General features: G+C 40.0%; 1 protein-coding gene across 1 annotated transcript in view; it reads right to left on the bottom strand.

Annotated features, from left to right (window-relative positions):
• SEL1L2 (SEL1L2 adaptor subunit of ERAD E3 ligase) overlaps window positions 1–22,083 on the bottom strand; it is a 78,462-nt gene that overhangs the window by 16,244 nt on the left and 40,135 nt on the right. Inside the window, exons 5-12 of the mRNA XM_037812254.1 lie at window positions 14,432–14,485; window positions 13,934–13,993; window positions 13,762–13,843; window positions 12,414–12,568; window positions 11,700–11,756; window positions 5,312–5,380; window positions 4,478–4,555; window positions 461–523 (exon numbers count right to left, since the gene is read on the bottom strand). Coding sequence (XP_037668182.1) covers window positions 461–523; window positions 4,478–4,555; window positions 5,312–5,380; window positions 11,700–11,756; window positions 12,414–12,568; window positions 13,762–13,843; window positions 13,934–13,993; window positions 14,432–14,485 — 618 coding nt within the window. The remainder of the gene's footprint in view (window positions 1–460; window positions 524–4,477; window positions 4,556–5,311; window positions 5,381–11,699; window positions 11,757–12,413; window positions 12,569–13,761; window positions 13,844–13,933; window positions 13,994–14,431; window positions 14,486–22,083) is intronic.

Genomic DNA, 22,083 nt, shown 5'->3' with positions numbered 1-22,083 from the left:
ATTTAGATGAATTAAAAGGGTAGGAGAAGCATTATACATTTTGTTTCATTATTATAATAGATTCCATTAGGAAACAATTATCTCATTTTCACTGTAAATTATGTCTTTCCCTACATGGATAGTAGGTTTTGTTAGATATCGGGGGAAGGTCATTCAAAAGACCGGTTAAATGTAGAAGATAAATTTCTCTATCAATAAAATCCTCAGGGGTTAGATGATCTCTAAGGTTACTTAGAATCTCTGATTCTATTATTAGGGTTGCTATTCTTGTTAAAAGGTTGTTTTTCCCTGTCTGTTTGGCAAATATTCCACCGAACTATTCTGTTCTCTATTATAAGATACAATAATTTGACAAACCAGGTAACAGAAACAAATATCTTTAAATTAACGAATGACCATGAATTTCACCCTCTAAATTGCTAATAACATGTTGAAAAGGTAATGAAATTATTTAACCTACCACAGGAACTCCTTTTCCATAAAAATAAAGAAGACCAAGCCCATGAAGACCGATTGCATTGCCCTAGAACAGTTGAAAAAATCCAAGTCAAGTCCCAGAAGAACTCAGGTAAAGAAAAATTACTGCAAAATCATTACAAATCATTGAAATGCACCCAGCAGGAGATTATCAAGGCAGATTGATCCAGGCAGTTGACTACTTTTTCTGACCCTCTAGTTTCTCCTTTCACACCTTTATAACCCCATCTGATTAGAAAAGAGAAGAGGGAAGTGAAAATCAAATCTTTCCCCCATTCTTTCATTTGGCACTTATTTAGCACTTGCTTTGTGTGTGATTCCATGATAGGCACTGGGCAGAGGTAGGAGGTGAGAGGTCAAAGATAAATAAACCATGGTTCCAGCCTTGGAGAGCTCATAAGCTTCTGGGCTCTGAGCCATTTTAAAGGGGTAAGTCAGACCTCTTAAGATCATGTCAAATGTGATAAGACCTATAGTAGAAACAGATCAAAAGTATTATAGGCACCCAGAAGAGAGACATCCAACTGCCTGGTTGAAGCTGGGAGGTGAAGAGGATTGAGTTATCAGAAGTGATGATGTTTCAGCTGGGTTTTGAGGGATATGTAGGAGTTTTCCAGAAGTGGAAAGTCTATCCGGACATTCATTACTTGCTTTGGTAAAAGGGGGTTGACATAAATGGTGAAATAACATTAACAGACTCTCTATAGATTTCAGTCTTGTCACTATGGATGGTAAAGCATTGTTGGCATGTTTCTTTATTCATATTTGACTGCTTATAATATCACCCATGTTTTGTTTTCCACTTGATGCTGAATTAATTACCATTTTTTTTCTGACTAATATTCTGAATAGTCTAGGTATAATAGTTTAGCACATGTTCAGATATATTGATTTCCAGCATACCAATTCTGGATATGAGGATTGAACCTTGAAAGTGAATTCTCAGACCAGAAAACTCACTTTTATTTCCATCTCCCTTCATGCATTTCATCCTCTTGGTGACTGCGCAAGGAGCCACCGTTGGCTACTGGATTTCACTCAGAACTGTGGGTTTGTTTTATATGTTTACAGTTCTGATAGAAAGCTCTTGAAGTTTCTTCTTACAGCCTAAATTTAATCACTGTGGATACAACCAGAAAACTGCTCAGGAATAGCACACAACTGGAGAAGTCATATTTCAAAAACTTTTGCAAGACTCTGAATTTTGGGCCAATGCAAATCTGAGAACCAGCTATTGTACGAGTTCGAAGGACAGTCCATTTGTATTTGAAGCAGATGGTATAAGTCTGCTCTCTCCCTCCGTCCTCTTTCCTGGCCACATCTACCCGTGGTGACGCCCAGTGTAATGGGTGGAGTAAGGTTAATGGCACCAGAGCTCTGGTGGGTCTGTCCTCTTCTAACTATCACCATTTAGGTGTCAAGAAAAATAGAAGAGGAGGGGAGTGAAGGGAAGCCAGAGGAGGGAAGGAAGGCAGAGAGGAAGGGAAAAGGGTAGAATTGTGAGTTCAAATTACTTTCCGTCTCTAAGAGTCTCTAACCAGGGGCTGTTGATGCTCACTGTTTAAGGCCCAGAGTGCCTGTCTAGAACTTTCTGGCCAGGAGTGGCCAACTCAGCTGCCGCCAGGAGCTGTGCAGGTGATGTGAGCAAATACGTTAAACCAGAGAATCTGGCAGCATGGTGGAGGCTGTGGAAGCCAGGGAGTACCTGGCTCTCTAAGGCGGCCGTTGTTGCCACGTGGAATGGCAGCCCCGTGCAGTCAGATGTCCCCATTTTCCAAGAAAAATTGAATGTCCAGACTTGCATGTGAAGTTTCCTGATTTTGAAGCACTTTTTGGGCCACACGAAACACATGTGATGTGGAGAGTATATAACCTCTGCTTTAGGCTCGATGCTCTTGCTTGGGTTAACTGACTTGAACCTAGGGAGCAGATTCTCACTTACTTGACATATAGTCGGTGAACCCCTACTATGTACTAGGAACGTTGCCCTCCTCTGGTTGAGGGGACATGACCTTCAGGCCGTGGGGGAGATGCCACAAGGTCGAAAGTACAGAGAGGAAGCGCAGGGCAGGCTCAGAGGGGAGAGAAGAGTCCTGTGAGCAGATGGGGTTAGGGGTGCTTTGTGGAGGGTATGAGTCTTGGGCTCTGCTCCAGAGGCTGGGAGAGCTTTAGAATGGAGGCTTCTGGGAGGGGAGGGGTAAGACAAAGGTGTGGGGGTGGGAGATGGGCCCGATGTGTTCAGAGGCGAGAGACGACTGGAAGAGTATGGTCCAACATGGGCTCAGCGGCACAAAGGACAACTGTCCTTGTTTCTAAGTAAAGAGAACAAAAGAGGTTGTAAAATTTGTAGCTTTGTGTCCTCGTACTGATATGACTTAGAAATAAAAGGCAGTAGTGGAGGGGAAAAAAAAAAGCTTTATGAAAGAAGAGTATGGGTGTGCAAGGGGTTGAGGAACTTTTGTAGTGATCCCAAATGAGAAATCTAAAAAATCAAGGCCATGATGAAGGAATGAGCGGCCGTGTCCACCTAAGGCCATTCAGAATAATTACCTTGAAGGCAGTTTCAGATGTCGTGTGTAAAGGCAGGCAGCTCAGGTGTAGAACACGAGAGCCCAGCTCATTGCTCATACCCAGCCCTGTGTGGCCTGGGAGGGGGGGGTTGAGGTATACACTCAACAGCTGGCTTTATTCTTTGGGGCTGACAGATCTGCATTATTTGCCAGATTATAAGAGCCCCTTCTCTGTTAGGTTACCCCCCTCTTTTTCAGCCTGCTCTCTCTGCAGATAACTGTCATGCTGAGCAACGATTTCAGATAAATTACAAGGGAGAGGAGCCTGGCACTAGCCTTCTCTGTAATTTACACAATAGAGGCAGCCCCGTGAGGTGCTAGTCGCTTATAAATAGGCTCCTAAAGCAGCTTGTGGGCTTTTAAAAACTGAAAGCGAGTTGAAAATATTCCCCTATTTGAGCATATCTTTACTGCCAGTGTTTCAGCATGAAATTGGAAGACAACAAAATGCCTCCTCCTGTGCGGGGATAGAGAGTTTAGCAAGGCCGTTCCCGGCATTAGCTGGTGGGTGTTGCTATAAGTAGGCTCTTTAGGCATTAAAGGGGTTCAGAGTCTACTAAGTTTTAGCTGGCGGATACCAGCCTCAATGAGCCCAAGAACCAAGGCAAAGACTTGGACGGCAGGAGCCATATCGCACCATTTCTGTAATCCTCCTAGATCCAGTCCTTCTGCCTTGATGGGTTTTGAAGTTGAAGCTACTTAAATAGCCCCATACTGCAGAAGGTGATAGCTGACATTTACCTACCGTGTGCCAGCCACTGTTTAAGTACTTGAGAAGGTGAGGCACATATGTATTAACTCATTCAATCCTGAGAACAACATGAGGCAAGTTTTATAATTCCATTTTACAGACGGGGAAAATTGAGGCACGGAGAGGTTAAGCAGCTTGCCCACAGTCACACAGCCAGTAAATTGCAGGGCTGACATTCAGCCCAGGTATCCTGTCTCCAGGACACACGTTCCCAACTACCTGCCCTGTTCTCTGCCCTGCCAACCTTTTGCCTGGGCCTTTGGGTAAGATCTAGCTGGAGAAAATGGCATTTCTTGGGTTGTCTTGGCCCCACACTTACTGTGGTTATTTATTGAGCTTCCCATTCTTTTGAACTTGTCTCTTATTTCCTGTTTCCTAAACTAAAGGAATCTACTGCACAGAGGAAGGGAAAGTGGAGTTTCTGCCTGGTTTCCTGCTGGCTTCTGCTAAGGCAGTAGAAATCACAGCCCTTTCCATTTACCAAAAAGACAAGAAGTGTCTCCTCTCATGCCAACGCCATATTTTATTGCCAACAATACTCTACTTCTCTATAACACAAAACTCATCCCAGGCCCATTAGCTGGGCATGGGGCTTTGGGGTCATCTCTGCTGCACCAGCTTACATTGTAATAAAAGCCTAGAGTTTTTATGTGTTCGCAGCTATGGGCTCAGTACGTACCTTACTGGCAGCCATGGAAAAGTATTTGAAGGCAGTAGCGTTATTTTGTGGTGCTGCAGCATTCCCTTCTAAATACATCTGAGGGTGGAAATTAAAGAAGGGTGTAAAAAACTGAGGAAACTACTACATACATTCTGGAGTGATTTGCCTGAGGGCAGAGAGATGGACCATGTTTGTGTTTTCTCATGCTTCCTTGTATCTAAATTTACTGTGTGTAGCACTTGTCCCTTGGAAGCAGGGCACTTGTCGCCATGGTTACTAATGCAAACTGGCTGCAGGGAATCAAGGACAGCACTCCCGGGAGTGCAGGATCTTTGAAGAAGAGAGGAGACCTTTCCTCTCCAGAGGGAGCCACCACAAAGGCTACTCGGCACCCACAGGGACCTGCCATCAGAGGTGGCACGAGGATGGACTTTGGTTGGCCTGGGGTTGGTTGTCACTCCAGGGGTGGAAGGAAGGAGGCACGTGACTGGGCTGAAGCATGTCCTAAGGGAGTCTTCAATGCACAGCTGGCAAAGTTAACCCAGATCTCCGGGTATATAGTATTGGGGAGGGCTCGGGAGCCCAAGAAACCCAGGGTCACAAGTGCTTTCAAGGCTACTTTTGGGCCCCAAATAAAGGCCACTGTTTTATGAAGGTTTCTAACCAGACTGTAACCTCAAGAATACCCCATCGTTCCCACAGCAGAATGCCCCACCCACCCCCAGCTGCCCGCATGAAAGAAGCCTGCAACCCAGACACCCTACACCGGGTTCCGTTAGCTGGTACCACATGTTTCATAAGTTTTTAAGGTCATAATAAAATGAAAAATATTGATCAAGATGACACATGTACCTTTCCTATAAGCGCCATGGCATTTGCACTCCCTGCCTTTGCGGCCTTTAAGAAGTAGTATAATGCTTTCTGGGGAGAAAAGAAGTAGGATTATTGACAGGCATGAATATATCCAACAAAATGGCTCTTTGAACCAAACTTTATTTCATTCCACATGCATTCCACAAACATCTATGAAATGCCCACTTTGTGTAAGGCACTCTGCCCAGTGCCATTTCAATGACAAACTTGAATAGTGGGAGTTTTATGTATATACATAAGGTTTAGAAAGGGAGGGCTCGTTTCTCACATTTGGATAGCATGATGGGCATATGGCTCTGTGGGGGAAGTTGAGTCCTAGCTGTAAAGCTAAGTTGTCCCCTTTTTCAAAAAAGTATGTTACTATGTGAACACTAGGTACTTAAATTTTATAAGGCAGTTTGTGCAGTAAGCAGGATCAGATATTCAGCATCCCATATGTTTATAAGGCAGAATGAGTAAGGACAGATACACCTGACTGCTGGCAGAGGTGAATTTCTGGTTAGTTTCTTCCAAATTAAGTTGAAGGAGGCTTCAGAGCATTGGATTCCCTCTAGGTAATATTAAATGAGATGCTCGTTCTGGAGCACATGAAGGCTGACCTTGTCCCAGGCTGAACTTGTCTCTTGCTGCCCCCATCCCCAGCCTCATCCTGACCTTCCAGAAGGTCTCTCCAGAGACACAAGGAGTAGTAAAAGAAATCAGCGCCAGGAATGAGGCATGAAGACCCTCTGCAAAGTATCTTATTAGGACCCAAGCCTTCTCTTCTTCAAAGAGCCTCGTCTGGATTGATGTGAAAGGATCTGCTCCTTCCAAAATAGGAGAGAATGTTTAAGGAAGTAATGTGGGTAGTTCTTTTATATGGAACTTTGCTCTAGAAACATTGCCAACTTATTTCAGAACCACACCCTTGCTACCAAAGTCATGCTGCCTTGTGGACACCTGCACTATACTTTATCACATCAGACATCAGTTCATCCATCCATTTCCTCCTCTTTCCATTTATCCTTTCAAAACAATTGATTGAACCCTACTACATATGGTAGTATTAATGATATTAAAGGTGGTTCATAGATGAACAAAGATATGGTACCTACTTCTCTTCCCCCGTCAGTGTTGCCAAGACAAAAAGGAATATACAAAAAGCAATAAGACATAAGTGATAGATGTGAATTAAAGGAATAGCAACAAGAATTACAGGAGTCTAGAATAACAGAAACAAGAAGATATTAATATCTGAGCCTATTTAGTGACAATCGGTGTCACACATGTGATATTGGAGACTGGCAAGCAGCCCGAGTCCAGTGTCCATGAAATTACACACTGTACCTCCGTGATATAAAGGAGGGAGGGTTGAAATAGCAAAGGTCTCATGAAAAGTTGAGAGTATCTACCAGTGCAAAGGGCATTGGAGGCTGAAGGAAAAACATGAGCAAGGAAATGAAGATGTGAATGTCCAAGATGTTTCCAGGCAATAGTAATTATTTTAGTATGGTTGAAACAGAAGATCCAAAAGCTAAGACTTGCAAAAATATGATGGGGCCTTATTATAAACAGTGTTGACTATCAGGCTAAGGTCTTTTATTTTACTTGGTAGAAAAAGGAAGCCATTGGAGATTAATGAGTATGTGGGATTCTTGAAATGTGTCTAAAACATCTGAAATAATCTAAGTGTAAATTGGATAGAAAATCCTGGTAATGTATGATTTATCCAATTGAGAACATTAATATAAAAAATAAAGGTATGTCTTACGAATGTCTACTGAGCCCCGACCCAAATATACACTTAATTGATAGTGTAATTGGTGCAAGTCACTGTATCTCCAGACCTGTTTCCCCTTCAGGGTTCCCTCCTCTGTGCTCTTGGGGCACCCTGCCCTGTCCCTATCATGGCACACATCCATTGATTTAATTGCCTGCTTATTTTTCTGTCTCTCCCAGTGTTTAATCTTCTGTACTTAGCACAGTGTCTCCCATATGTTAGGCACTCAAGAAATATCTCTGGAGTAAATGAATGCATGAATAAATGAATAAGTGAGTGAATGAAAGGCTACATTTATAAATCTCTAAAACAGGGAGCTGCATTTTAAGCTCTTCTAGCTGTATCATTCCATGATTTTGATTCTATGAAGTCATTTTCAAAGTTTGGTTTCAGAACTTGTCTCTAAATATCCTGCAATAGAGAGTTCTGGAAAACAATTACACTCTTGGAAACTAGGTTTGAACTTTTAAAAGAAAATTAACTCTTCTCTGGAAGCAAAAAAAGACTCTCAGGCTTTCCCCCACCCTTGAATATAATGATCCCATAAAGAACAAAAGAATTGAGGCTCTAATTCCCCAACACACATCCTTTCACTCCCATGGCATTTCTCTTTAAATTTACCCACCCTTCATGCAATTGCTTCAATTGTGTAAATGCTTATTAAATACTGACTTTGTGAAAGTACCATGCAAACTGCTTTGAGGAATATACATATGAGCCAATCTGAATTCTGGCTCTCAAAGAGTTTAGATCAAATATCCATTGACCCAGCCATACACCCACTCACCCATCCATCCTTCGAAGATTTACTGAGCACCTACCATCACATTTCATTGGTTCTAAGATGTACACCCCCCCCACTCATTTTAATCAGGATACCTTAATAACAATGACTTCTTATAATTTATATTGGCAGTGTTTTTTTTCTTTCTCAGTAGAACATAAAATAATAGTATATTTTATAATTGATGATGTCATATAGGATGAAAGAAAGTATGTCCTAGGCATTATGCTAAGTAAAGTTTTATTGTTTGAAACCACATCTCTCTCCCTCTCTCCCTCTCTCTCTCTCTCAATCTCTCTCTCTGTTTTGATGAGCAGGGTTTTTCATTGGTTCCAAAAAAAAAGTCCCTAGTTTAATCAGTTTGTAACATGTCCCCTAGGATGAAATAACAGGAAAATGTATTATTCTAAAAACTTCTATGAATACCTTTTTTTATTCCAGTCTCTGTAAGACTTATGTCCTCAAAAGGAAAGATATCAATCAGCTCTTTTCTTTTTACTGGGTGGTGGGGTAGCCATATTTGTCTTAACATGTTTGATATTATTAACATATTTGATACTATTCATCTGCCAGCTTTAATTTAATTATGCCTTATCAACTTTCATGATATGCACCCAAACACCTCACTTTCCTAAGCCAATTCATTCTGAGCTTCTGTTAGAAATGTAAATGATATTAAATTTATGTGCAGAAAATTCAAGGTAATGTAACCAAGCATTGCCTATATAATACTTTTCAAAAGTTAAGAATTTGGTATCAGTGGGGGTAGGGAGGTAGGGAGGCAGCTGGCAAGAGAAGGTGAAAATGTTGGCTGTGGTGACAACTCATGAGAGAGATTAATTCCACCAAACAGTGAGGTGGTGGGGGGATAAAAAGCCAAGCACCAGTTATTTCCGGGTATTTTGGTATTCAACTTGTTGGGCAGTAACCCAAGACATCACTTATATTTACAAAGAATCTTATGCCTGTAATGGACATTTTTGCATGTGGGGGTTGACTGAAGTGGTGGTTCTCAGGCTAAGGAGCAACATATAATGCTAATGATGCCATCATTCATTCATTCATTCATTCAGTAAATATTTACTGAGCACCTAATACATGCCAGGCACTCTGCTGAGTATAGGATATATAGTAGTGAGCCGGACAGAAAAGAACTTACATTCCCTTGTGAGGAGACTGTAAACAAGTGAAGATCAAAATAATTCAGGGAGTAATAGGGTAAGTGATTGAAGACAGAGTTGATTGAGAAAGTCCTCCCGGAGGAGGTGAGATTCAAAAGATGAGAAGCCAGCCATGGGAAGAGCTATGGGAGTAGGCTTTTAGAAATCAGATTTATTCTTTTATCTTCCCTCTCCCCTTTGTATCTCCCCTGCCACTCCAAGTTGATTCCAGTGCAACTAAACTGTGCTAAGTTGCAAAAATGACCACAGTACTTTGTGGCGCCACCCACTAAGAGGAGAAGTCTATGTCCCCACCCCTCAAATCCTGGCTGCTCTTGTGACTTCCTGTGGCCAAAAGATTGTGGCAGACATGATTTGTGAATTCTGAGCCTGGGCCTCACGAGATATCTGCTCTTGTGTTGTTAGAATCCACTGACTGCTGTGTGAAAGCTTGGGCCAGTCTGCTGGAGCATGAGACCACATGCAGAGAGGTCCCAAACTTCCTAGTTGTGTCCATGAGGCCTTCCTAAACCAACCAGCTCTAGCCAACATGCTGGCTAACCACAAATATTTGAGCAAGCCTGGCCAAGATTAGCTGAGTGTGGCCCACACAAGGTGAATCTCACCTCCTCAGGGAGGACTTTCTCAATTGCTCAGTCAAGCCCAGTCAAAATTATTGACCTGCAAATACCGTGAATTGAATAAATGGTGGTTGTGTTAAGCCACCTAAGTTTGGGGGTACTTTTTTATGCAGCTTTTGCTAACTGATACATAAGCCAGACAGTGTTGTGATTTGAGATCTTGAATGGAGTCCTCCATGCAAGTCCAGGTTTACTAGGCTGAGGCGAGCAGGGAGGACCATCCTGTGCCTGCACCATGGGGATGGTTCTGGAATTCAACCAGCCTTCTTGGGATCTCTGGATGGGAAGCATGAGCCCACCCCACTGTTAGAAAGTTAGATCTGAAAGGGACTTGAGCGATCATGCCATTCCTTCTTCAGGCTTTATAAATGAGGAAACAGATTTCAGAGGCTGTATTTTTTGCCCATGTCAAAAGGAAGTAAGGTTTAATAGAGAGAGCACAGGCTTTGGAAATCGAAGGCCTGAGTTCAAATTCTGCGTCAGTGCCTGGAACATAGTGTGTGCCCCCTTTTCCCATGCCTGCCTCCTAACTGAGTTGAGGAAATGAGAGCACAGCAAAGTTAGTGAATCGAGCCCTCATTCCTTCAAAAGGAAACAGGAAGCCCACAGGAGAGCCTGACCTTTGCAGTTATGTCCCCAAAAGCCTCCAGTGCCAGCCCTGGGCTTGTACCTCATCCCATCTGCTGCTTCCCTCTGGTGTTCATGGAGGCTGGAGCTGAAGGAAGTACTTAGCTGGTGGGATTTTGTTGTCCTGTACAAACATCGGTGTGTCTTCCCTATAGCTAAGACTTCAGTGCCTTCACACCCAATCAAATTTCATGTTTATGGAAATGGGTAAGTTTTCCTAGTTATGCATCCCACGGTTAACATGTGAAACTCACTGCAGGCCAAAATCTGACATTGGAATAATATTGTAAATCAAGAATTTTCCATCTAAGGAGCTAAAACCTTGGTTATGATTTGGATAATATATATATATATATATCTGAAGACCTTCAACTGAGCTCTCTCAGGATGTGCATGCTTATTTAAATTGCTACCTCCTTTACATGTTTTATGAAATTAACTTTGACATTTATTTGATGTTTAGTGTATCTCATATAAAACACAAACCATAGTACCAAAACAAAAATTCATAAAATAACAAATATAAAGTGAAATGGAAAGTAACAACAGGTTACTCTTTTATCTGATGGCCTTGTAAAGTAGTTATTTCTATCATTTAGCCTTTGGGGCTAAGTTGAAATAGGGTATGTGCTCCCTTGGGACAACATGCACATGGCTCCTATCCAGTGACAAGTGCTGCAAAATCATCTTTTAAAAGGAATACCAGTTAACTCCCCAGATCTGTGATGATCCAGGGCGTTGATTCCACAATTAGAATCTAGGCAAGACCTCATCCTGTGACTCTAGCGTCTCACTTAGGAGAATCTTTTGTAGGCCAAGTTTATTTGCTTTTTACTCTGTTAAAAATTTAAATGGTTAATTAATTGTCTAACCTCACTGGGATAAGATAAGGTTAAGGAAAATGATTGAAATGAACTTTGCAGGTTTAGAAAGAGGCTTAATAATATTTCTAATTATAGCAAAAGCAGACTATCCTCTGATCTAGCAAAGCAGTGATGTGGCTGGTTCTTAGGCTCGTAAGCAGGAAACTCTAGGTAGACTTTCCACAGCTGGACTTGGGGGACAGGGCGTGCCCAAGGCTGGAAGGTGTGGAAATTCCCTCCCTCCTCCCCACCCCACGAGTGTGCTTGGGTGGGACGAGGTAAGGTTCAGGTGACAGGGGTGTCCCCAGCCCCAACTTCTCCAATCAAAGCCCTTATCTCTACACCTGGAAGCAGGTAGGAAAAGCGGATTTTGTTCTTCCTCAAAAGCGGGATGCATGTCTGACCAAGAAATGGGCAATGGGCTTTCCCAGCAACTCTCCCACCTGTCCCCCTCTCTGCTTCTACTGCTCCCGCCAGCCTCCCTCACTACTACCCTCCCCACCTCGTAGGACTGAATCTTGAGGTTGACTTACGTAGTAATCCTGATCTAGACCTTTCCTCCCAATTAGATGTAATTGTCCAAGAGATACCTAGGAAGAATGATATTTGAAGATGACTTTAACAGTAATATCAATTTAAATACAGGAAAACATATTAACTGGATGGTTTTTCTTGAGTATGTTTACTCAGTGTGATGTGGTTGGCGTGTCTTTAAAGAAGCAAGAAAACATTCCAGACTATTCCTGTTACTGGGTAATGGGTTGCTGCTGGGCACAGAGCTTTCTCGGTGGCCGGATGCCAGCCTGCTGGTGTACAGCAAAGCCTGAGCACGCAAACTGCAGGGTCTTAACCCTAGGCTCTGGGTCACACACATGCTACCCCCATTCCCAAAGACAGAACACTTCTGTATCTTCGTAGGAATTCATTCCTATCAAACCCAACATTGGATGGTGCTTTTTTCTAGAATTAAAATTTGGGCTTTTGAAAAGTGAATTTTTCAGGAACACTTAAACGCAAAATAGATAAATAAGTGAATAAAAATCATTACTATGGTAACTGGCTTTCCCAATGGCCGCAGGAATTGCAAGTGGCTGGGGACAAAAGAGGAGGAATAGGGCAAAGAGGAGGGGTTGTTTCTTCCCTTTCCCTCCCGGATGGGACATTGTTAATCTCTCTAGGACTCAGAGAGAACCAAGCCCCTTGTAATTTGCATGTACTAAAAATTCAAGCTCATCTGTATGTATTACTTGTATCTGGACATCTCCTCTTTCTGCCAAAAATTTATAGTATTGGTATATGTCCCAATCCAAAATCTCACTGTTAGAACTCAGATTTTCAGGTCTCTCGGTTAGTCTCAATTTTTCTACTGGGATACCTTCACTTTTTTCCAATTTGTCAGCAACTGTGAATAGAAAGAAGCAAGAGAATAGCCAGAATATACAAGATTGCAAGAGATCACAGTTAACTTAGAGGAATTGTGGTTAGACCCATTCTCCTTAAACAGTGCAAAAATCTGATCCAATAACAGAAAGGTAAGATTCCTTTGGAAACTGAGAATTTCTGATTTTCGTTTGTGTCTGATAAAAGTGCAAGAAAACAAGTTTTTCTTTGCAACCCCCACAAATACTGTATCAACATATGGTAGGCCTGACTGAAGATCTGGGCCAACCTGGCTTCAGGAAATGGGAGAGATTTTAGGAGCAGGAGACTGACTCCCTGTCCTATGGACCTTTTCTGGAACTGAAACTACAAAATGAGAGTAATAACTGCCCCTTAATTGCTTCCTGTAGGTGGTCTAGAAAGAAATATAAATTCCTAGCAAAGTATGCAGTTTAAAATATACACAGAGCAATGCCAATTTCCTTAAGCATATGAAATGATCTTCTCATATGTCATATCTTAAATTTGAAAGTAGAAGTTTTCCTCTTTCTTTTCTCAGATCCTAATAGAACTGACTATTTAGATATCATTCTGATGATAGAAATTAACCAAATAGACTTTGCCTTTTCCACTTCTTGGTGGACTTTTTAAAACTCTGTTATGTAATCTGGTTCAGTGACATTGCAAGATGAATTGTTATGCACAACCTTGAAAATAATTCTAAGAACACATAACAGCCTCTCGTTCTATTTTTGGTAGATAAAGGATAGAGTAATAGAATAACTATTGCTTGAATTGTTCTCATTTGCAGTGATAGAGATCTCCAATGTTTGTACCTTACATTCATTTCTTTAAGAATTTTTAACAAGTCATCCCATATTCTAAATGTTAGAATTAGAGAAACTGCCCAGTGTTGATTGGTGCTACATTTAAATTCTCTGTTTAAGGAAAGACCATCACAAGAATAAGTAAAACAGAATTGCTTGGGGAGATGCACTAACAAAAATAAAAGACGAGTACAATAATTTCAAACTTTTCAAAAAGTAACTATTTAGGAATCAAATGCTGCATTTTTTGAAAAGAATTGTTTTATAACATGTTAAAAGCCTTGTCTTTTAATTTTTCATAAATTTATACCAACTAATATTGATTTATTTTTTAATTAATTGTCTGGCAATTCCATTTATCTGAAAATAAATGAGATGGATTACTTACTATAATCTGCCACTTTCTTGTAATGATTTAGAGCAACTTCACAATTCTGCAGAACATTGATTCCTGACAAATATCTGTACCCCTAAAACACAGGCATATATATTCTTAATGTTACGACAATGCTGTATTAGTAAGATACTTGTTTGGACCCCAAAATACTTAATTCACAAACCAAAATCATCTGGGACATCATGCTTCCTCCAGCACTTCCAAAGGTGTAATATATCAGGGCCTAAAATAAAAAAACTAATTATATTGGACATTGAAATTTAAAGCTCAGACCAACTCTTGCTTTTTTATTCCTAGCCCAGCAGTGAAACCACTCCAAAATCAATTCCAAATTTCACTTTCTTCTTTTGTAAAGATGACTGTCATGCACTGGGGCCTTAACTCAGTTCTGGAGACAGTGATAAAGGTATTTTATATGATATTTCATTTAATTATCCCAAAATCCCTATGAAGTAGATATTATCTACCTTAATGAAGAACATGAAATATGGGAACATTAAGAAACTTGTAGTATTAGGACAGGGAGTTTCTTTGACTATTGAGTTGGTGCTTTTAACCACCACGCTAGGGTGAGTCCTTTTATTTAAAGAGTGAACTATTTAATGTCCCTTTTAAAAAAATCTGTTTTGTTTCAGAAAAAAAAAAAATAGAATGACCTTACCTTGGCTTGATCATATTCCATTCCTATTCCATAAGAAGACAGAAATCCTAATGCCTAAAGCCCAAAAGAAAAAGCAGAACTCAACATATCCATTTACTTCATAATTATTCTTATCTATATTAATTTGTGTCTGTTCATAAATTTTGTATTGTTAATTTATATCTTATGCCATAACAAAGTGCCATTTTACACTTCTGTTAAGGCTGCAAGAATTTGGGAAGGGTCACACAGTGGAAGGTTTGTATTTTGTATGTCAAAACAGTCGAACTCCTACTGTACTTTAGTATAAGTTACAACAATAATGCATAAACCAAATGGTCCTTTTGTGCTTTCCTTTCTCGGCAATGAAAACTTTTTCCCTCAGTATTTTTGAATTTTTTGAACTTGAATCTGAATATTTTTCTTTATATTTTAAAATAAAATCGACATATGGAAATTTCAAATAGTAAGAAATACATTGAATAAAAAGTGGAACCCCCACCTTGCCCCATCCCCAACCCCGATAATAATTCGCTGTGTGTCTTTTCAGATCACTTTCTAAGCATTCCATAGATATATGTATACAGTTATTTTTTAAAAAGCCACCCCCATGCCCACTGATTTGGAATTCTATTATTCCCATCTACTAAATCTACTGATTATTTTTATGCTCAGCGGTCTGTGTCTAGACTTTCTAGTTCATTGGTTCTCAATTCTAGCTGTTCAATGGAATCTTCTGAGGAGCATTTAGGAAACAAACTGTGTCCCCACCTTGGGAAATTCTGATGCACTGAGTCGGAGTGGGGCCAGAGCCTCTAGATCTTCAAAAAAGCTGCAGCGTGATTCTGTAGGGAACTGCAGGTCTAGATCAGCGCATCTCGGATGTTAATGTGTACATGAATGAAAATGCAAATTTGGATTCAGTAGGTCTGGTGAGAGGCCGAGATTTCTGCCTTTCCAACAAGTTCCTGGGAGATGTTCCTACTTGCTGGTCCATGGGACACCCTGTGAGGGACAAATGTCTAATCTGTATGAATTTTTCTGTGCCAAAACTGACTTGTGTTCATCACTGCAGCTTACAGTATATTTTCATATCTGGTGGCAAGTCTCCCCTCACTATTACCCCACCAAAATTTATTTACTTTTCTTGTAACTCAACCATTGCAGATAAATTTTAGTATGTTTTCCAAGTATCAAAAAAATTACGTAAATAATGTCTTTCACTTGATGATATATTTTGGAGACTTTTCCTGCCAATACATGCATTGTAGACATTCTGTAATTTAATAGCATAGCCATTCCCCTTTTGCTAGGCATTTAGGGAATTATTAATTTTCATATGTTACTGAAAACATTGCAATTCTTGTACATGCACAGGTGTATTTTCTAGGATAAATAATTGGAAATGGAATTGCTACATCCAAGTATATATGAGTGGAAACTTTTAATAGGCACTGCTGAACTGTCCCCTTAAAATGTTAACACAAATTTATGTTCCTACCAAAAATAGGCACAATACCCATTCCTCCTTACTCTCACCAATGCTAGATATCATAGCTTTTAATTTTTTGGTTTTTTCAATCTACTGAATAAAAGTATCTTGTTCTTGTTTTAATTAGGATTTTCCAGATTGCTAGTGAGTTTGAGCATCGTTTCTTATTTATTGATTGTTTAATTTCTTTTGTCTTTTGCATTTTCATATCCTTTGCTCATTACTATGGGGTTTATTTATCTTTTATTATTGATTTGTAGAAGCTTTTTATATACTTTGAAAATCAGTCATTTGTTCATGTATTTGGTAAATATTTTTCCCCATCTACTCCTTGCCCTTTTTCACTTATTTTACTGTTTCATTATACAGAAGTTTTAAAATTGCTACAGTAAAATTTTTCAAATTTTCCTTATGAAGCATAACAAATATCAATATTAAATCCTCAGAGCAACTTTTCTGAAATCTACATATGCCATCTGTTTATATTTGATATTAGTGAAATTACAAATTACGTGCCTTCATTTTACCTTCCCAGATTATGTGTTTACTAAGCTATTGTTATGTGTCAGAATGAAAAAAATACTTGCACATTAGGGTTCATGATCAGCATTGCCAGGCTGACTAATCATTGGGGGGTGGCAATTCAAGATTGACTAATCACTGCAGGGGGCGGGGGGAGTTGTGTGGCAATGGAGGGGCAAGTGGAGAAGAGTGCCAAACTATATTGAAAATGAAATTAAATAAATACCTCTACTAAGAAAATCTTTGGCAGAGACCACGGGTTATTCTCCAGGATCCTCCTCCTTCTAGAATAATAGAATCCTTGGTTTGTAGCTGAACATATAGCATCCAAAATAAACACTATATAAGGCTGGCTCATAAGAAAGTAATGATGTGATAGGTAAAAAATGCCAGGTATCAGCCATTTAATGGTTAATGTAATGTATTTCCTAGATTTTTAGCAGTCAGGTGTGGCCATGTGACTGAGAAGTCCTGCTCCTGGCCAAAACCCATTGCAAAGGCTTTACCTGGCAGGCCTTCCTTCTGGGGGAAAGTTGCCCTCACCACACCATACTCAGTGCATTACTAGTGCATTGCAGTCTCTGGAGGAAGCTGCAATCAAGGAAGGACACCCCCCCCCCCCACCGGCTGGCTGTGCTATTGCACATATCTGCATTCCTAGTCCAGATGTTTCCATTCAGAGGCCTCCCTGTTGGGGTCCTTGAGCCAAGCCCTTCCCCAGCTACCTCTCTCTTTAGACCTCCTTATTGGGGAAGGAGGGGCTTTGAAGATACTCCAATTCAGTACTCAGTACGTACTTTTTCTGCTCTCAGCCCTTCCCCTCCTCTCTTCCCCTGGCCCTTGGGTCCATAAAATAGCAGGAGCTTTTTGTTCAGGGTTCCCTCAGCAGTGAGACATTGCCAGATGCTGTTCCATGGTGTAAAAAGGGAACATTGTGGGTATGGGCACTTTCTTCTGTTTAGCTTCTTGCTTATACAATGGTAGTGATTAAGGGATTGGCTGATACTTTCATTTTGATTTATCTTAATCTACTACATTGACACTTCAGCTCAGCTCTTAACAGTGATTAAGCGCTGACCAATGGATGTGAGTGAAAGTGATGTGAGCAATGCCCAGGTGCTTTTGCCTCTTCCCACTGGCTGGGATGTTCACATGATAGTGAGCCACCTTGGACAAGGCAGACAAAGACAACATCCTCAAGATGGCACAAAATAGAGGGAGTCTGAGTCCCTGGTGACCCAACAGAGCAGAGCTGCATTCCCAACTTGAATTTAACATCCGAGAAACCACAGTTCGGTCTTGTTTAAGTCAGTGTGATTTGGGGTGGCAGTCATACCCAGCTGAACCTATATCCTAACTCAGTGGTTCTCAAAGTATGGGAATCTTAAGATCCTTTCAACTGGTCTGCAAAATTAAAACTATTTTCCTACTAATACAAAGATACCTTTTTCATCATGTTGCCAATTTGCACTGATGGTACAAAGGCAATGGTGGGTGTTCTGGTTTGCTGAAGCTGCCGGAATGCAAAATACCAGAAATGGATTGGCTTTTACAATGGGGGTTTATTAGTTCACAATTTTACAGTTCTAAGGTCATGAAAACGTCCCAATTAAGGCATCAGTAGGATGATACCTTCTCTAAAGAAGAGCTGATGACATCTGGGGTTCTTCTGTCACATGGAAAAGTATGTGGCCAGAGTCTGCTGGGCCTCGCCTGGGGTTAGTTTCTGGTTCCTGTGGCTTTCTCCTTAATGTTTCTGGACTTCTGTCTTTGCTTCCCTCTCTCAGCTCCTGTGTGTCTGTGCTTGTTTCTCCCAGGGCGTTTCTCTCTAAGTATCTGGGGTCCTGTCTCAGCTTCTCTGGGGCAACCTCTGGATTTCATCTCTTAGCTTCTCTCCTTGTTCTGGTTTCAACAGCTGTCTCTAAAATGTCTCTGGACCTTTTCTGTCTAAGTGTCTCTCAGCTCTCTTCAAAATATCTCTGCCTTTTATCCTCTCGTAGAGGATGCTAGTAAACTAATTAAGACCCACCTTGAATGGGTTGGGTCACATCTCCATGTAAACAATCTAATCAAAAGTTCCCACCCACAACAGGTCTTCCCCAACAAGACTGGATTAAAAGAACATGGCCTTTTATGGGGTACATAACAGCTCCAAACCACACAGTGGGCAAAACTGCTGGAATCCTAGCACGAATCAAGGCGTGCAACAAACTGTACAAGTATCATTGTATTCTTCACTACATACACAAGGAAAATTAAAATGCTAGTGTCACTTAAGAATGTCCTTGATGAACTATAAAAGCATTACTTTCATTAAATGCATGTCTTTAAAAATAGTCTATATGAGAAGATGGAAGGTACATAAAGCACTTCTGCATAGTGAAATATATTGGGTGTCTCAAGGAAATGCTCTCATTTGAGTTGTAGGCTGAACTAGCTATTTTTGTTTCATGGAACACCATTTTCACTTGAAAGGATGACAAACTATGTTTATTTAGACTGGCAGACATTTCCTTGAAAATGAATGATGCGAGCTTGTCACTTCAAGGGAAACAACTGAAAATATTTGTTGTCAATGATAGATTCAAGCTTTTAAGCAAAACGTAGAATTCTGAAAAATTTTATCTGCCTCCTTGAGCTTGACAGCTTCCCAATACTTAAAGACTTCTGCTGAGATCAATGGTGATACTTAACAAACGTGATTTTTTGATGAGTCAAATATGAAATGTGCCAAATATTGAAGATCTGCATAATTCAGTGAAGCAATAGTTTCTAAATAACTAATATAGATAAAATCATGCATGAGTAAAAAAATACATTAAAAATTCAATATAGGCAATAGATTTTGATGTAACAGAGTAGGAAAGTTTCATTGATACGGTTTCAATTTCAGATTGTATCTAGCCCTTTAGAAATGATCACTTGTTGAGTTTTGGTGAGTATTAAAAAATCCACAATTATCTGAAAAGGTTATTAAAATGCTTTTTCTTTTTCTGTCAGTGTGTCTGTGTAAGGCCAGATTTTCTTATACTTTCATCCAAAGCAATATATAGCATCAGACTGAATTCAGAAGCAGATAAGAATATTAAAGAGATTTGTAAAAATGTAAAACAATTCTACTCTTGTCATTAAATGTTTTTGTAAACTACAGTTATAGTTATAAAAATTTTTATTTTCTTAGCATGTATGGGCTTATTATTTTTAAATGAAATAATAAATACATTAAAATATCCTCAGTTTAATTTCTAATATGGCAAATATCAATAGATGTTATTTACATAAACTAAAGCTCTTTGAGATCCTCAATCATTAATAAGAGCATAGAGGGATCTTGAGACCAAAAAGTTTGAGAACCTCTGCCTTAACTAATACAAATTAGAATTAAGCTTTCCATTTCCACAGATATGTGTAGCAAAATTGCTGTCTAATAGGAAGTTGCCATTTTAAGTCCCCACCCAGATGGGGTTGTGTACTGTACATTACCTCAGACCTAGGGAAGATGAGAGCACAAGTGTAGAAGTGATGCTGAGGGGGCAGGGCTCTAAAAGCCCACTTGGTGGAAGCCCAGATACTGGAAGAGGCAGGAGGAAGGTGGGGCTAGCACATGGTTTATGACTGGAAGTCTATAAAAGAGTAGTTAGACTGCCAGGTCCTAACCCCTGCCCTCTGCAGCCAGACATCTAGCCCTCCCGCAACCTGTCTGGAGATGGGAAACTAATTCCCTGGAGAAATTGAACCAATGAGACTTCACACTTGCAGACATGGGTACATTAGAGAGTGGGGATGAAACACCAGACTGAAAATAGAGGAATTAAAGCCTATTGTGGCAGATTGAATTATGTACCCTGATTTTGACATGCTTTCTAAATCTTAATCTGCATTCCTGTAGGTATGAATCCATGGTAAATATGACCTCTTGAAGATGTTATTTTTATTTAAGGTGTGACTCAATTGAATGAGGGTGGGTCTTAATTCACATTACTGGAGGCCTTATGAGAGAAGAGACTGGAAGCCAGAAATGGGAGAAGGCCACAGAAAAAGAAGCAGGGAATTGGTGGAAATCGAGCCAACACAAGGAGAGAGAGAAATTTCCGTGTGATGGGAGGCAGAAATGTAAGCCAAAGACTGTGGCAAGCCAGCTCCAGAATACTACAGATTTGGGAGAGAAAGCAAACCCTGTCAATACTTTGATATTTCACTTCTAGCCTCAAAACCATGAGCCAATAAATGCTTCTTGATTAAACCAACCTATTGTATGTTGTTTGTCATTGTGGCCTGGCAGCTTAAACACCCATATTGTCTTTGTGAGTCTCCAGTTTCCTGCCCCAGAACTCTAATATTTATGACCCCTAACAGGAGTTATCTGTGATTCCTTCCACTCTCTTATCCCAAAAAAGCCAATATACCATCAATTTCCAATGAATTTTACCTCTAAAATACCTCTCATAGTCATTTCTTCTAGCACATCCCTATTGTAAACTATTGCTAGCTCTCATCAGAACTATCACAATAATCTCTGAGCTTGATCCCTTCCTATCCATTCTCCATCTGTGGTCAGAGACATATCTGATTATCACACCCCTGCCCTGTTTAAAACCTTTCAATGGCTTCCCAATGTTCTTAAATATTCTCTTGGGAATACTAAGTTGACAATTATATCATCTGTTAAAAAAAATGATACTTTGATCAGTTCCTTCTTAAAACTCTTATTTTCTTTTACCTTATTGGGTAGAACTTCCAGAACAATTTGATCAATAGCAGTGTCAGCAGATATCCTCTTTTTGTTCCTGATTTTAATAAGGGTGCCTCTCGTGTTTTGCTCTTATATGTTCAATTGGCTGTTCGTTTCAGTTAAATGCTCTTGCTTTACTAATTTTTAAAATTAGGAACAATTGTTGAATTTCATAACATTCCTTTTCAGCATTTATTAATATTGTTTCTATTTTTTTCCTCTTAGTGTATCAATATGATTCATTTAACCTGTATTTACCAAGTAGGTTGTGCTAGGCACTATTTTATGCATTGGAGATAGAGCAATCAATAGACAGTCAAAGCCTCTGCTCTCAGGAGTTGGAGAGAAGACAATAAAACAAAATCAATATGTAGAAGCAATATGTACTATGAAGAAAACTGAAGCAGGATAAGGAAGTAAAAGTGATATGGATTCTATTTTATCGAAATCAAGTGATAGAAATATATTCTTAATGTTGAACTCGCTTTATATTTGTGGCTTATCAAGTATGCAATTACTCTGAACTAGCTTGTCTAGAATAGGTGCGATAAATGCTTCACTTTTTTTCCTTTATCAGTTTTTAGAATAATGAGTTGGTTCTCTAATATTCCTTGCTGTAGGTTGAAGTGTGTCTCCCAAAAAAGATATTTTGAAGTCCTTACTCCTGATTCCCAGACACATGACGTTATTTGGAAAAGGTCTTTCCAGATGTAATCAAGTTACAATGAGGTCATACCGGATTAGGGTGGGCTCTACTTTCAGTGACTCATGTCCTTATGAGGAGAGGGAGATTTGGGAACACAGTGACATACACTGAAGAAAGAAGGCTCTGTGAAGACAGAGGCAGAAATTGAGTAATGTAGCAACAAGAATGCCACGGACTGCTGGGAGTTACCAGAAGCTAGGAAGAGGCAAGGAATGGTTCTT

Source organism: Choloepus didactylus, chromosome 19 (genome assembly GCF_015220235.1).
Source record: "Choloepus didactylus isolate mChoDid1 chromosome 19, mChoDid1.pri, whole genome shotgun sequence".
In the NCBI taxonomy this organism is placed as follows: domain Eukaryota; kingdom Metazoa; phylum Chordata; class Mammalia; order Pilosa; family Megalonychidae; genus Choloepus; species Choloepus didactylus.
This window is presented reverse-complemented; position numbering and strand designations above follow the sequence as displayed.